Source organism: Hyaloscypha bicolor (genome assembly GCF_002865645.1).
Source record: "Hyaloscypha bicolor E unplaced genomic scaffold K444scaffold_61, whole genome shotgun sequence".
In the NCBI taxonomy this organism is placed as follows: domain Eukaryota; kingdom Fungi; phylum Ascomycota; class Leotiomycetes; order Helotiales; family Hyaloscyphaceae; genus Hyaloscypha; species Hyaloscypha bicolor.
The window spans coordinates 460,345-478,159 of NW_020194563.1; the positions used below are offsets into that span (position 1 = coordinate 460,345).

Sequence of the window (17,815 nt, forward strand, 5' to 3'; positions counted from 1 at the left end):
GGACACAACTGCGTACGGGACACTCTGCGTACGGGGCATATCTGTATACAAAGCACATCTATATTTAAAGTATATTCTCTACTAATGTGGTGGGGATTGGGCCGACATTTGGCATGATCACATGTTCTCACGTGATCCCTTAGTTCTTCTCTCCTTTGTTGAAATTAGGGGCCTGAGGCCCCTAATAGGCTTAGTAAGCCCTGGAACCGAACGCCATGGGGCTGTGCACTAGCTTAATACCCTGTCCAGCTGGAATACCCTGTACAGCTGGAATACCCTGTACGGCTGGAATACCCTGTATAGCTGGAATACCCTGTACGGCTGGAATACCCTGTATAGCTGGAATACCCTATACGGCTGGAATACCCTGTATAGCTGGAATACCATGTACGGCTGGAATACCCTGTATAGCTGTAATCGGTTCAGCTAGCATAGGGATTTAGTACATGTGACTTAGGGGGTTCAGGGCTATATATACGGGCTACTTACCACTGTAGAACAGCAGTCAATTCAGTACGTTTTACTTGGTTTACATTGCAAGCACGTGACCCTAGCTATATTGCTTTAGCTAGTTCAACATCCTTTTTGTATTTAGCCTTCGCTCTTCTCACAGAAGGGACGTTAAGCAACCCAATACACACTTCACCGATATGATGCCTCCTTGATTCGTGGCTGTTCCCAGCTGATTCCCTGTTAGGTGTTGTGTTCCATCATGCCCCTCTTCACTAATACTAGGAGCTTAGGAGGCTAGGGGCACGGCGTTCGGCGCCTTCGGCGCCTCACAGGAGCGTATATACACGTAACCCTTTATTCGCTGAGACATTGCCACATTAGCGGCCGTATATGAATATTACCAATTCGGCCAAAACATAATCCAAATTAGGGATATTTATATACGGCCGCTAATGTGGCAATGTCTCAGCGAACGAAGGGATACCTTACGTACATGTATCCTTGAGGATATACTTCCTAAGCGATTACAAGTAAGGGACAGAGGGACGTGCGTCTTGCCCACCTTTTGTATGCGTGCCGGGGGCTAAAGAATAGCCGAAAAAGAAAGCCTTATTTTATGATAAAATTATAAAAATTAGCTTGCGAAGTGCGGGGGAAGGGGGCTAGAAGGGGATCTACTTCTCAATTGCATAAGCACCCGTTCTAGGGTTTACCCAGAGAGGGTGCTTGTCACGTGCTGCGCACAGGCATATATATAGCTTCTTCACCGCCCTTAGGGCACCATCATTCATACATATTTACACAATACACACCACATTCCACTTCCACAGCTTGTCCAGGCCGTGACAGTGCTTATGTATTCTAATCAGAGTTGGCCTCCTGTCATTTCCCCTTTGGGCGTACACCCATGTTTTAAGAATGCTACGCGAGCAAAACAGGGATGTTGCAGGGATTGGCAGGGGCACACTGTTTTTGTATCTATTGTACTTCTTCCAGACATCAGCCCGCGAGTCATACTTGTTATTCTGGAATATGAGGTTTTGGTAGCCCTTCAGACAAAACTTGACAATATCTGCGAACCATCCCTTGTTTGATTTAACCATAACTCCACCCGCTGCACACCAATTTCCACTCAAACCATATCGCAGATCTGTCTGTCTATTTTGCAGGAGAGGAAAAGAAATCATGAGGAAGTAGCCAAGGCTCGAGACTACAAGCTTGTTGGCGTTGCAATCATCGAATGAGCAGCGAGTAGATCAAGAAGATGACAACGTCTCAGGCGCCAAATTGCTCAACAATCGATCCTACGAGAAAGGAGTCGGTTTGTTGGGCTTTGTATACAAGTCTCGCGAGTTCTTCGCTGGCTCGTTTAGCAACTCTAATCGCACGACGCAGGTCCCGTCGATTAGTTTCTCCTGTGGTTTTCCAGCAGAGCAACCTCAATACGTTGGCTTCACTGTCAACATCCCGCGTGCTGAGTCCAAATTCACTTTCTCGGTCGAGAAGGGAGATCAAAGCGAAAATAATCAACAACGCAATGCCAAGTCTGAGAAGGCGAAGACATCTGGCAAGGGCAAGCAGGCGGACACCAACGACAAGCCAGCCAACGTCAACAGTACCCACAGGGTGGAGGACAAATTTAGAAAGGTTCTCTCCAACTATCGTACCGCGTTCTTAGCGATGACGAAAACTTCACCTTTCCCGAGCTCTACCAGATGTCCCGGACAGGGCTGCCCTGGCAGTCGCTGGAGGAGATAATATCGAGAGGCACGTCGACGACATGATCCTTGCAGTTCGTTTCCACCTGTATCGGGACAAAGCACCATACGTCATTGGTGTACCCATGGCGAAATTATCCATTCACCGGGGCGTCAGAGTCGATGGGGTTCATTCTGCCGAATGTCAAACTAAATGGCCTCCGGACTCTGTACAGTACTTGAGGGACCATAACTTCTTCCATCATCTCCTCAGGGATGTGGGTTATACCTTCGCAACACTTGGTCGGGGGCCTAACTTGAATCGTCACTTCCGCGAACGGACTGACCTGACTTCGAGTAAGTGCCAACTTTAATGGTGTTGTAGCGAATTCCAGCTGACGTGATGTGTAGGACTCAGTTCAATGCAGAGGTACTCCGCAAGTACTGCAATAACCACCCGAACGTGGAAGGATAGCAGCTCACTTATCGCTTGCAACTCCGGCACGAGTCTTGGACTGATTTCGCGATTCCACACTGTCGCGGCACTGCCCGAGAGCACCTGCACATCTTCGAGCACGAAAAGCGGTTAATGGACGAGTGGCACGCAGCACAGCGGATTCAAGTACAGGCAGGCGACGAGTCTGAGCATTTCATGTCATTTAGCCCCAGGAATCCTGGGATTGATGGCACCATATGTTTTTCGGTAGAAGACGAGTTTGAGATGCTATTCGTGGAGCCTCCGAACAAGAAGCCTGGTGAAACCGCAAGCTTCGAGATCCCCACTGTTGGCAGGCCACTGTCATCGAGACTGACCGTTTCTACCATACCAGTAGCCATCTCGCCTTCGGTTGCCATGCCATGGTTTGCCTTGATTATGGTCAGGCTCCTATTCACGTTATTGCTCCTCCCGACAAATGGGGCGTCGAGATTTCATACCATCTAGCGTACTTCAAGTTGCGCGAGTCGAGAAAGGCCGTCAAAGCTCGAATCTAGGCCATGACTCTCATGGATCCGAGAAACAAGACCATCGCTTGCGCCAATGGTCTCAATACCGAAGACGGGGATGAATTCGTTAACTCTGATGACAATTTCGACGAGCGTATCTTGGAGTGGGACGAAGATCAGGTTTCCCAGGATTTCGACACCCCATTGTCCGACGATGGGAAGATAACCACAACTATGCTAAGGAGCCAAAGTGCCGAGCAGCCTTTGTATCCACGTGTCTGCCTTTCGATTTTGCGACCCAGAGGGCCATCTTTCTTAGCATCGCAGTCGCCAAGGAAACGACAAAAGATTTCACTTGTGGGCTCCCGGAAGATAAAAAGTACGCCACTATCTTCGACTCTGTACACCCATGGCGAGAGGAGGGCTCGTGCAAATACTTCCCAAGGACCCACGTGGCGTTGTGCTCGGTGTCGGTGCGGGGATCTGGCAAGACATCCCATATCCTGGAGATTGTGTTTATGAATCTCGACAACGACTGTGTGCCCGTTGTTGCTTCAACGACCAATGATGCGCTAAATAGTGGTTGCGACAGGTTCCAGGAGACTTTGCGTAAGCACGACGCCCAAGATAAGTACATCGCGCCGCGTCTGCATGTGGAGTGGTTGGAAATGTCGACGCACCGCAAGAGTTGGATGACCACACGAACTACACAAATGCCTCGTCGAAACCCAAGCGAGGATCGAAATAACTGTTCTCTGTATCCGCTGCGAAGGCTGTTCTGCAGATGGCTGGTTTGATCCCGACGAAAAAGGCAAAGCTCATCCAACTGCGTGAGATGCACCAACGACTGTCGGCCATCTTGAATACACCAGTCAACGAGCGCGACCCAGACGAGGTTGCAGACCTAAAGAACCTGATCAAGCGTGCACTTGAGGATGTCATCACCACTGCCGATGTCTTGTTCACAACAGCTGTCATGTTCACAAGCTAGCTAGAGGTTTTCGAGAGAAGTACGACTTCGTCGCCATTGCGAGGCAGGGTCGCGCACCATCTCGGATGCATTGTTGTGGCCTGGTACGTAAGGCAACCACGCCAGCTAGAAACCTAGATTAGACCCTCGGGACTCGAGAGCTTCTCTCTGCAGAGTCACCGCAATACCGAATACACATAGAGTACAAGAACCCCGTCGTCCAGACCCCTTCTTTTCCTCTACGTATCCCATAATATGGTGGCAATGCCCTCGTTTTGACCGAATCCACCTCACCGATTCCCTCGAAACCGATCCGAAAAGACTCCCGGGGAACGTCTCACGACGACGTCAGAACGACCGTCCAGGTCCTACTAATAACCCCCTTCTTCCTCAGTTATCCCCGATAAGGGCTAAGGATCCGTGATTCTCATACTATTAATTACTACTCGAAGCCAGGAAGGCGGTAGAGTATAACCCGCTTCATGTGATAAAGAGACCCTACTATAGACTGCTTTATTAAAAAAGAAGCAGATATAACCCCAGCTACTATTCCTCCTCTAGTAATATCGGAATAAAATACCCAGGCGAACTACAAACTGCTATAAGTATTAAGAACTCGATCTGCTTTAAATCTAGTTAAGCCCCTCTAGTACTGAAACGGAAGAAATATTAAATAACCCTAACCCAGAAACCCTTTCTAATCTCGAAACCTTAGAAAAAGAGAACAAGTACTCTTATTTTGCCCTCTATTACTTCTAGTCCTCCTATAGTTTATAGTATTTAGGTAATAATAACCTACTTCCTTACTTTTAGCCTCTAGTCCTATATAGGTATTAAAAAGCTTCTCTAGAGCTTTACTACTTTCTATTATTCCTAGACTAGCCTCGGAATAATATCTTAGTATAAACTTATTATTCTCTATTAGATAACCTAAATTATATATAGTATTTACTAATATAGTAATAATAGATAAGTCTAACTCAATAACTAGTTAAGACCGAGACTTATTTTACAAGAATATATATAAGATAATATATTCTAAGGCAAGCTATAAAAGAAATATAGCTTTTATTATTACTATAAATAATAAGATTAAAAATAAAGAATTCTTATATTTATAGACTTTATTCTAGAATAATAATATTCGAGATAGCTATATTATATTTATTCTTATAAATAATTAAAAGAAAGCCAAGCTATACTAACTTACTATAATAATTATATATATCTAAAACTTATTAGCCTTATTACTAGTATTATTTGCGAGATTTCTAATATAATTCCGAGATAGCCTTATTAAGCTTAATAATAATAATAGTAAGTTTAGTAAATATAAATAGAATTTTACTAGAATAAACTAATATACTAATAAATAATATAGTATTACTAAAATAATAGAGGAAATTCTTTATTTATTTAGCTCTCTAGATAATAATAAATTATATAAATAATATAAGAATATTTATAAAGCTATTTCTTCTTGTAATAATAAGTCTAGATATAATAAAAGTAATTAGTAAGATATTTTAAGATTATATTCTTGAAATCGGAATTTTAGATACTTATAATATTACTAAAATATTTCTTTATTAGAATCTAGCTTTAATAAGAATAATAATTATTACTAATATTATAAATATAATTAATCTTTCTAAAAATAGTAAAAGAATAGCTATTATTATAGAGGCTATTATAGTAATTATAAATAATCTAAGAATAAGAAATATATTTCCTTATTTATTTTAATAAAAATTAAACTCTAAACTTTAGAAATCTAATTTAGTAAATTACTTATTATACTCATAATATTATATATTAATTAGCTCGAGTACCTAGTAAATATATATAAAAAAAATACTATTTTAGTAGTATTTTCTCTAGCTATAATTAGAGATATCTAGATTTAGTTTAATTACTTATTTACTTATATATATAAGAATATAAATAAGTCCCTAAATAAATATATAAACTAATTATAAGCTCGATTTTAAGCTAATACTTTACTTATTCTAAAAAAAGTAAATAGATTAATATATTTCTTTAAGAATAAATTAAAACTTAATATTTACTAATATATTACTAAGAAAATATAGCTATATAATAAAGTAAGAGAAATAAATAAGTATTTAATTATTAGATATTTATATAATAGCCTTAATCTTATCTTAGCTATTATTATTTAGTTCTCTAATTTCTGGAATATCCTAGTAAAGTTTAATATAAAGATTTATAATATAGAACTTTTTATAAGAATATAATACTATTAAATTAAGGATATATTAAAGATATATAATTACTAATCTTAGACTTAATTTAACTTTAGAAATAATTAATTTACTTTTTTTATAAACCCGCTTTTATATTAAATACTATTTAAGATAGCTTAATAGCTTCTAGCTTCTAAAGCTAGATATTAGACTAATTAGTATATTATATAAGAATAATAAAAGCCTTTCCTAGCTCTAGATATTACTTAATTCTTATTTATAAGTATACTAGATTATCTAAAGAAAGAGCTATATTTATATATCTATTATAGTAATTCTTTATATATTAATCCTTAATACTTTTTATATAAGTAGAAATTAGAGGCTTATTAAAGTAATATAGTAGTTATACTAAATAACTATATTATATAAATATATTTCGCAAATAACTTTAAAGCCTCTAAACTAATAATTACTATTAATAAGGATCTATACTAAAAGTACCTTAATATATAAGGAAATAAAGTATATTATTATATGTATTTTATAAAAAACATATTTGAGCCTATTATTCCGGAATCTAAGCTTAAGAATACGAGAAATAAGATATATAATTACTAGGAAATAATATCTCGCGAGAAGTTTTAGTTAATATAATCTCTAATATTACTATATTTCCCGAATTTATTAAAAGAAAATTATTTTATATTTCTATTTATATATTTATTTTTATATTTAGTTAGAAATATAAAATAATCTTAAATATAAAAGTAACTTTATATAATAAAAAGCTATAGCCCAAATTATTTTATTTTAATATAAGTATATTATTAATACTTATTTCTCGAGTAATTCTTTATTATTTCTTTTCTAATATTTTTATTCTTATTACTATATTATTTATAGGCCTATTAAGTATTAGGCCCGAACTAGAAATATAATACTTTATTATATTTTCTTTCTTTTTTAGAATAATAAAAAATAAATATATCTATTTTAAGAAAGAAATCTATATTATTAATACCTTATTTTATAGTATATTTCTAAATATAATATTCCTAAAAAAGTATAAGATAAATCTTTATTAGGCCATAATACTATTAAAGTCTAATATTCTTATTTATTAAAATAAGAAAATATATATTTATATTAGAAATAATAACTTTAAGCTTTATAAGACATAAATAAATATCTATATACTAGAGATATAGATTATATCTTCTAGCTATAGTATTAATCTAAAAGTATATTACTAGTAATTTCCCTAGTTAATATTAGGATATCTAGTATACCTAAACTTTATTATAATTAACCTAGTAATTTGCAAATTTGGGTTATTAATTAATATAATTATTAATAATAATAAAAAAGTAATTCTATTTATAAATTTTAGTAAAGCCCTTATTTAAATCCAGAAAAATATATTTCTCGAAACTTTTTAAGCTTATATATCTCTTTCAAAAATAGTTAAAAGCTTCCTTAATATTATAAATATTTTATAGGAACTGCCTCTAATTACTTCTAATAATCCTAAAGAGAAATATTTATTAGGGTATCTATTTCTTATTAATTTTCTAAAGAACCTAAAAATAGACTTTAAGAAAGTAAATATATTAGATTATTAGGGAAAAGAGTTTACTAGTAAGATCTGAGCTATTATTATAAAATATATAAATCTTTTTTATAAAAAGCTAGGCTATTTTAATAATAAGATTATAATATCTATTTTCTTTAAAAATAGTACTTTTATTAATAATCTTAAATAAACCTCATATAATTTATTTTTAAAAGATTATTAAGCTATAAATAAAATCCTTAATTTCTTAAAAGCCGCCGGTATTATTAAAAATATATTATTAAGAGAATTTAGTCTAGTAATATCTCTTATATTTATTATCTAAAGAAATAGTAAGGCTAAAGTTATAGTAAATCTTTATAAAATAAATACTAAACTTTACCTAGATATATATTCTTTACTTAAATAGGAAGATATTTTCGTATAAATAAGTAATACTATTATATTCTTAATCTTAAATATAATTAAAAGCTTTTTCTAATAGCTTTTATAACCTAAAGATAAATAAAAAACTTCTTTTATAATATCTTATAAAAGTCTAGAAAGAATAATAAAAAGTACTATAGGCCTTTCTATATTACTAGTATTTTTTTAATATTAAATAAAAAAGATTTTTGGCTTATTCTTATAAAAGTTTATTCTAGTCTATATTAATAATATTATTATTTTCTCTAAATTAATTAAAAGTTATATTAATTACTTATATATAACTTTTTACTTATTATAAAACTTTAGTATTACTTTTTTTCTTTAGAAATATTACTTTACTTAACTAGATCTTAATATTCTAGAATATTATATTTCTAGGTATAGCCTAGCTATAATAGAAAAGAAAATTAAAGTAATTAAAACTCTAGAATTTCCTAAAACCCTATATTACCTAGAATTTGCTTTAGGCTTCTTTAGATATTATTATAAGTATATTAGTTATTATATAAGAATATCCTAATTATTATAAAAGCTTAAAATAACGGGATTTAAAGAAGCTCTAATTAAAAAGAAGCTATGGAAAGTATTTATAAAGAAGTTATTACTTAATAAAAGCTTAATTCCCGAAAATTACCTAAAAGTATTTAAAGATTTAAAAAATACTATATATTTTACTTTATTTCTAGTATTTCCTAACTTTAATATAAATGCTTTACTATTTATATTTTATATTAATAAGAATAAAGAAAAAGAAATTAAAGTTACTTTTTATTAAGTAGAACTAGATAAAAAGAAAAAACTAATACTTTTCTTATCCTAATAGCTTATACTAGGCGAACTTAATTACTAGTTATTAAAGCTAGAAATAATAAGTCTAGTTTAGGCTCTCGAAAAGCTTCCCTAATACCTTAACTATAGTAAATTTATTATATTTCTAGTAAGAATTATAAGAATACTAATATTTTATTAAGGCTCTTTACTAAAAAGTCCCCGAATTTCACTATAATATTTAAGAATAGCTCTCTTTATATTAATTTAATATATGTTTTCCTAGTAAATATTACTAAAACGAGTATTATACTTATAATACTATATTTTTATAAAGATATAATTTAGTTTATAATAAGAAATCTTTTTTTAGATAAGTATTTTAGTAAAGTCTATTAGTAATTATTTAAGTTAGTATAAGATTTTTAAGATAATAATAATAGTTCTATTATAATCCTAAAATAATTTTATATTAATTAAAAAATATATCTTTTATATTTCCGTAAAAAGAAATATAAGAGACTATATATTTCCTTCCTAAATTATTAGTAAGTTTTTAAGATAGCTTATAATAGAAAAGCTTATTAAGATATATAGAAGATATATAACTTCCTAAAAAACTATATCTTTTTCCCGAAACTAAAAATTATATTATATAAATATATAATAAAGTACCCGTTATATCTAGCTAGTAAACTAAGCTATTAGTAATCTTAGGGCTTATTATAACTTATTTGGAGCCCGGATAATTCTTTATTAATAATTTGCCTTAACTTTATTCTTGGCTTACTTATATTTAAATAAGAAAATAATACTATTTTTATAGTTATAAATAAAGCCTTAAAATTTATACTTCTATTATCTAGTAAGAATATATTTATTATAAAAGACTAGGCAAATATTTATTATTATATTATTTATATAATCTAAGAATTTTCTAATTAAATTATATTAGATTAAGACTTAAAGTTCTTTTTAGGTTTCTGGATATAGCTATTCTAATAAATATAAACCCGTTTTATAATAATTATAACTTATTATTAAGTAATAAATAATTAAATAAAACAAATAAACTAAACTATAAAATATGTTTTATAATATGAAATTAGTATATTTTATAATTAAAATAGCTAGGAAAATCTCTTTTTATATATTTAATTCTATCTTAATACTTTAACTAATATAGTAACTAGAATTACTTTTTATACTTATTTATATAAAAGAAAGCCCAAATTAGAACTTAATTCCAAACCTAATATTAAAGCTACTAATTCTGACTTTAATTATATTAAGGAAAGAAAAGACCTATAATATTAAGCTAAGAATATAATTACTTTATTATAAGCTAAAATAAAAATATAATATAATAATTATTACTATTATCCTAAATTTAAAGACTAGATATATCTTTATTTTACTAAGAAAAATATAAATAGCTACTATTTATAAAACTAAATAAAGATCTCTTATAATAAGATTAGTTCTCTTAAAATTATATTTATAAAAGGCCTTTTTATATATGAATTATAGCTTCCCGAATAGCTAATAGATATATATCTAGTTATTTTAGTCAAGTATCTCGAGCTAGCTAAAACTCTAAAGTTTGACTTATATTAATAAAAGCTACCTAAATTAGAATATTTTAAAATTAGTAATATTAAAAAATATATTATTAAGAAAATTATTAATAAAAAGCTATATAATATAGCTAGCTAATAAACCCATTAAGTCTATTATAAAATTAAATAGCTAGGCTATAATAAAACTAGCTAGTTATTCTAATCCTAATTAATAATAAATATTTCTAAACTTATTTAAGCTTTTAAATAAGATAAGTATTAGATTTATTATATAGAACCCAAGTTAGGCTATATAAATATGCTTATTATTATAACTCATATACTAAAATTTATTTTTCTTTATTTACTATAATTTATTTATAATTACTATATTTATTCTTTATTATTAGTATTTTATATTTACTTATATTATCTTACTTTTATATTCTGGTCTAAAAATTTTTTATTATAACTATAACCGTAATTTTAAGAAGCTGTCCTTAATCTTATTTAATTCTTCTATTTTAATCTCCTTATATTAATTATTTCGTATTATAATATTTTTCTTAAAACCTATATACTATTATCTCTAGTTAGGTAATAACTAAAATATTATCTAATAATTCTCATAATAAATTTGCTTTACTAATTAATCCTAAAAACTTTTATAATAATATTATAGCTATTAATAAAGATTACTTTTAATATATAAATTATTTTCTAAGTAATAAATATATAAATTATTTCCTAAATAATAAATAAGAAATAAAAGATATTACCAGAAATAATAAATTTAAAGCTAAAGCTAGAGATAATAATCTTAAAAATAAAGCTAAAGCTAAAATAGCTCTAGTATAAGATATTAAGAATAATATATTTACTAGTATTATTTTTACTTAAGATATCTTTATTTTATAAAAGGCTATCTTTATTACTAAGAGTATCTAATTTAATAATAATTTTACTAGTAATAATACTATTAAAGCTATCTTAATATTTTATTATTCTAAAAAGTAATAATCTTTAATTATTTTTTATATTATATTCTCGTATTATAAGCTCTAAAATAATTCTAAGAACTTAGCTATTTATAGTATCTGAATTATCTTTATAGTTCTAGCTATTATTAGTATTACTTATAGTAAGCTCCTAAATAATACTATTTTCTTTCTTAATAAATATAGTCTATAATCCGGATAAGATTTCTAATTAGATAATAGTTTTTTATATAAATTAGTATTACTTAAAATTAAACTTATAAAGGCCCTTATTTTAGAAGGCAAGATTCTTATTCTAGTAATAAAGAAGCTTAATAATAAAGCCGTAAAGCTAATAAGTAATCTCTGTAATATTAGTACTAATATATTCTTTAGCTTTAATATTATTATTTATTATTCTAATAACTTTATTACTAAGTTATATTAAATTTTCTAATAATAATTTATAATTAAAAGCCATAATAATTCCGTACTTACTTAAATTAAAAACTCTCTAATTATTATAGCTCTTATAATAAGTAATATTATAAATATAAGAAATAGACCTAATGTTTTTTTTAATATACTAAAATAGTATTCTGAAATAAGATATTATATTAAATTCCTATTATTTATAATACTATTTTTAAAAATAAATACTAAGAATTATTTCTTAATAAGTTAATAGTAGAATTCTTTATAATATAAATTATTAAGGCTCCTAATACCCGTAATATTAATAATACTAGTTAAGAGAAATATATTAAGATAATTACTCGAGTTTATTTTACTTTCCTAAAGTTCCTTAACCTTAATATATTATATCTAATAACTAATATATACTTAAAAGTTTATCTTATTATTTTAGAACCCGAAAGTTAAGTAGCTGCTCCTAAAAACCAAGTAATAGTTCCTAAAAACCTAGTAATTACTTCTAAAAATCAAGTAGTAGCTTTTAAGAACCTAGTAATTATTTCTAAAAACTAAGTAATTATTTCTAGAAACTAAGACTAGGTTAAAGTTTAAGGTAATACTATAAATAAAGAAGCTTATAATCCTAATAATAAGCTTAGTAATAAAGATAAGTATAATATCTTTAATAATAAAAATAAAGACTTAAATAGTAACTAAGATATTTATACTTAAACTATATCTATTATTAAACTAACTAATATTACTTTTTCTGGCTATATTACTATTATACTAGAGTATTATTATATCCCTAATTAGACTAGTTCACGTTAAAATTACTCTTTTATTAATACTTTTTTAGATATTATTAATTATTACTTATATAATATTATATAAGCTTTAAGTAATATTATTCTAGAAAGTTTTTAAATTAAGGTTAAGATCTTTATAGTTTATAGTAAGTAAAGTCTTAAGAATATGGTTTAATACTATAATATTCTTTAGTAAAGTAATAATTTATAATTAGTTCGTATTTATTAAACCTTACTTTATTATAATATTATATTTTCTTTATATTATTATATTAATATTCTTAGCTTAATAGGCCCTATAAATCTTTATTATAAGTTTAATAGCACTTAAGTATAATAATATAATAGCCTTTCTAATTACCTCAAGTACTTTTTTTTATATAGTTTTTTTAGTACTAGAAAGACTCATATTTATATTAGACTTATATATGAGATTATAGTAAAGCCTAGTATAAAGTAGTAAGTACTATATATTATTAAAACTAATTAGGTAATTAATAAAGTTATAGTATATACTCTTAATATTTTTTAGGCTAGTAAGATTAATAAGAAAATTATTTATCTTTATTTATTACTAGGTAAAAAGTCTATTATATATCTAATATATAACTAGTAAAAGAAACCTTAATAATATTACTTTAAAATAGATACTATTCTAGAAAAGATAGCCCTTATTAGTTATCTTAATAACTTAAGTAAGAAATATAAGGCTTTTTAAGAATATAGTAATTTATAATATATTCTTATAAATATATTTCTAGCTAGTATTATATACTAAAAGTTATAATTTATAACTATTCCTAACTAGTATAATCTTTATATAATACTTTTAGAATATAATTCTAATAGCTATTATAGTACTAATATAATTACTTATACCCAAATTAAGTTTGCCTTAAATAGTCTAATTACTAAAACTATTTAAGAATAGGATATTATTATTTATATCCTAGTAATAGTAATAAAAGTTAATCTTATTATAAACTTTAAGCTAATTATTATATTTCTTAATAAAGCTAGCCGAGTTCTAGAAACTAAGTCCTTAATTATTATAAGTATATTTCCGGAAACTAAGATCTATTTCCGAGTTAGTAACTACTTATAAATTAGTTTATATTATATATTCGAAAAACGCGAGAAGAATATTATTTCTTTCCTTAATCTATTCTTATTATAATATAAAATATTAGAGTTTAAATAATTTATTTATAATAATATTAAATATATTTTTCTTATAGTCTAATATAAATATAAGAAAAAGATTAGTAATTTTATTTCTAATATCTTTTACTATAGTAAAGTCAAGATAGCTTTATCTAGTATTATTGAAATAAAGGAAATTAAACTTATTTATAATTTTATTTTTACTAAGATTAGTATTATAGTTTCTACTAATTAATATATGAAATTTATTAGCTAATCTTACTCTAGAAAAAAGAATAGAAGTACTTTATTTATTAATAATTCCGAAGTTAATATTATTATAAAAGACTTATAACTCATATTTATAGATTCGCTTTTTAGAAATAAGAAAATAATAGTTCTTAGCTTTTATAAAAAATAGTTAGCTTAACTTAAAGCTTGTATTACTTATCTCTAATAATTCTCTCTAATAAATATTACTATTCTTATAATAACTAGCTACTAAGGTACTAAATTTAATATTATTCTTATTTGCTTTATTAAGACTAGAAATACTATATTTATTAATAAGCCATATACTTTATTAGTTATATTTTCTCATATATTTAAGCTACTTAGTATATATTCTAATAAGAACCTTATTACTAATATTACTAAGCTAAACTTAAATAATATATATATTATTTAATTATTCCATAATTTAGTAAATAAGAATCACGTTATTTAAGTTAATAGTTCCCGTTTTATAACCTATAATAAGTATAAGAATAAGAGTTATATTACTAAGAATTATATTATATCTTATAGTTATAAGTATTATATTAAAAATAATAATTATATATATTCCCTAAATTATTTTACTAAGAAATACTCTTATTATAGTAGACCTTGTAATTATTATTTCCGGAACTAGAACAAGTATTATATTAAATAACTATATCTTACTAAGAATTATTCTTTTTATAAGAAAGATATTTCTGAGGTTTATTATAGAGAATATAGTATTTTTAGCTATTACTATAAGAATTACTCTCAAGTCATATATTCCCGCTATTATCTTATTAGCTATACCCTAATTACTTACCCTTAACCCGTTATTTATACTAAATACAGATTTCTAGGTTACTTATATAAGAAATATACTATAGTTATCTTACGTACTCACGTTACTAGTCTCTGCCCGCTTACTAAATGCCAGACTATTTCATTATTTAATACTTCTAATATTTAGCTAGCTACTTGGGATAATGGTATTACTCTAGCTAATAATCCCGTTAATAATAATATTACTACTAATGCTTCTAATAATTATCTAGTTACTGCCGCCCCTTGGGGACCTGCTCTGACTAATCTTGGTAATTAGTAGAATAGATAGGAAAAGGATACTAGTATTATCTTTAAAGATAGCTAGCTACTTGTTTATTGTATTATTTCCGGAGAAACTTTTTCTAAGATCTAGGGGGGCATGTTGTGGCCTGGTACGTAAGGCAACCACGCCAGCTAGAAACCTAGATTAGATCCTCGGGACTCGAGAGCTTCTCTCTGCAGAGTCACCGCAATACCAAATACACACAGAGTACAAGAACCCCGTCGTCCAGACCCCTTCTTTTCCTCTACGTGTCCCATAATATGCATGCCTCGGCTGGAAGGGTGGAGACATGAAGCTTATACTCGCTGGCGATCCCTACCAGCTCTCGCCTTGAAATTAGTGATATTTAGGAGACGGTGGCAAGTAGGACGATGCTAGCAGCGATGGTGGGGTGTGAAGGTGATATTCAAGTCGATGCCACCATCTGGAAACCAGAGATTGCACGCAAATCCAACGACGGTCCCTCCTTCCATGTCAACAAGCATTTCCAAGATCTCGAGCTTTTCCGCAAGATAAACGCAGGTTATACCTACCGACTCATTCCGAATGGGCAGCAAGCCCTATTGGCATATCCCGATAACCTCAGCCACAACGATCTTCTGCACGAGGAAGATAAAGTCCGAGACCTATGCATCGCAATCGCCAAAATGGAGTTCAGTGCGCGGCAGGCTCGGCAACGATTAGCGTTTTGCACTATCGATAACAATCGATGCCATAATCGTAAGGTATCGATTATATCGATAGTGCAATCGATTGTTTAGCGAGCTAATCCCTACATACGTACGATTTTATCCCTTTTCTAATTCCAGAAGGTTCAGAAGTTTAGTAAAGTACTATACTATATATAATAAAGGAAAGGCTCTCTGTTATTTACCTATTTAAAGAAAGTATCTAGAATTCCAGTCCTTTTCCAGTGCTTAAGGCACTCCCGTATCTCAATTATCTCGGCTTCTAGCTGCCCCCTATCCCAGCTTACCGTACGACGAGCCCCTGAAAAGACTCTCTCTGGTTCATCGCTCATTGGTACTATTGAGAGGATATCAATAGCCATACGAGAGAGCTTAGGCCAGCGTTACCTTTGCATATCTTGGCACTACCATACAAGGGCCCCCTTTTTACCAGGATCATACGATTCCTCCATATTAAAGTCCATATACTCGTCCCTACTTGCTGGCCTAGTAGCTGATTAAAGGGCTAAGGCAAGCCGATCGTAAGTATCGAGTGCTTCTGGCTCCTGAAAAGAGCTAGTAGTTAGAATAATTAGAGCTTGTGGCCCCTCGTCCCGATACCTTTCCCAGAGCTTTTTTACTCTTAGTAGAACTGGCTTTACCCACTTCTTTGGCCAGTGCATTTCAATATATCTTATACGGCATATAGGGTTCAGAATTAAAGCAGTAGTATAAATAGGAGACATATCTGTCTTTATATAGTACTTATCAAGTACTATATATGCGATATTCAGGCGTTAAAGGAAATCTTGGCTCTCTTTATCCTTTTTCTTTTTATACTCAGCCTATAAAAGTTAATTAAGTAAAGACAAGGAAGAAAGGAAAGAGAGAAAGGAAAAGGGGTAAGCTTATAGTTATTTCTTGCAAGTATTTAATTAAAATATCCATTATAAAGAATATAGTATTAATGGATATAGAATCTCCCTCTATAGCAAAAGTAGCTCGTAAGAAGGAACTAAGGAATTCCTTAATTATACGAAGCTTTTTCTAGTCTTAGTAGCTCAAAAGATCTAGTTCTAGCTCTTCCTCGTAGTCCTGGCAATACTTTTCTACTATAGGCCTTAAATTGAAAAGTATAAAAAGCATATTATACTAGCTATTCTATCTTATTCGATTATCCATTGGAATTAGCCTTTTCGTAAGAGCTTTGAAGGCTGCTATACGGCCTGGTAATCCACGAATATAAATAATAATATTATATACTTGGCTAAGTAGTCCCAAGAGCCTAAACTTGGCCCTAATTACTTCCTTATCCGCAAGCTCTCTAGTCTCCTCCTGGCCATTATATAATTCAAGCTCTTTTACTCTAATTACGTCCGTAAATAGGAAGGCTTGGATAACAAGATTAATAATATGGCTAATATAGCGAACTCGCCATTCCTCCGTATTCTACTCCCTGTTATATGACTCTGCTAAGAAGGCTTGAATATATTAATAAAGAACATTATTTGAGAAAGCATTATTAGTAATAATAGCTCTAAGCTTTCGTATAATACCATAATCTTTAAGAACAGGGCAAAGAATAGAGAACTGGTCCTCTCTACTATGGCCAGGTACTCTCTGGAGAGCAAGAAGAGCTTTTTGCCTCTTATAATCGTATATAGTAAAGTATATATAAACTGCCAGAAGAAGTAATTAATTTGGGGAGGTCCAAATATCGAGCGAAATATAGATAAGTGAGACTGCCGATTAAAGGATCTTTCGTACGATAATCTTATGCTTTCCCCAAGCTTCTTTGACTTTATTATAAACTCCAGAGTAAGAGATTATA

General features: G+C 29.6%; 4 protein-coding genes across 4 annotated transcripts; 3 read left to right on the forward strand and 1 right to left on the reverse strand.

Annotated features, from left to right (window-relative positions):
* Positions 1-153: 153 nt before the first annotated feature.
* Positions 154-382, forward strand: K444DRAFT_722088 (uncharacterized protein; the record flags this gene model as incomplete). Its single annotated transcript, XM_024888547.1, has 1 exon — positions 154-382. A coding segment is annotated over exon 1 (167 nt), but the record flags the coding sequence as incomplete, so codon positions are not given.
* Positions 383-1,717: 1,335 nt separating this feature from the next.
* K444DRAFT_629587 (uncharacterized protein) lies at positions 1,718-2,740 on the forward strand (the record flags this gene model as incomplete). Its single annotated transcript, XM_024883076.1, has 4 exons — positions 1,718-1,774; positions 1,849-2,068; positions 2,160-2,507; positions 2,562-2,740. The coding sequence occupies 4 exons, from the start codon at positions 1,718-1,720 to the stop codon at positions 2,738-2,740; spliced, it is 804 nt and encodes a 267-aa protein (XP_024737074.1).
* Positions 2,741-3,146: 406 nt separating this feature from the next.
* On the forward strand, positions 3,147-4,086 carry K444DRAFT_629588 (uncharacterized protein; the record flags this gene model as incomplete). Its single annotated transcript, XM_024883077.1, has 3 exons — positions 3,147-3,474; positions 3,676-3,704; positions 3,880-4,086. The coding sequence occupies 3 exons, from the start codon at positions 3,147-3,149 to the stop codon at positions 4,084-4,086; spliced, it is 564 nt and encodes a 187-aa protein (XP_024737075.1).
* Positions 4,087-16,214: 12,128 nt separating this feature from the next.
* K444DRAFT_510176 (uncharacterized protein) lies at positions 16,215-16,388 on the reverse strand (the record flags this gene model as incomplete). The annotated part of the gene is made up of 1 exon (XM_024873431.1): positions 16,215-16,388. A coding segment is annotated over one exon (174 nt), but the record flags the coding sequence as incomplete, so codon positions are not given.
* Positions 16,389-17,815: the final 1,427 nt, after the last annotated feature.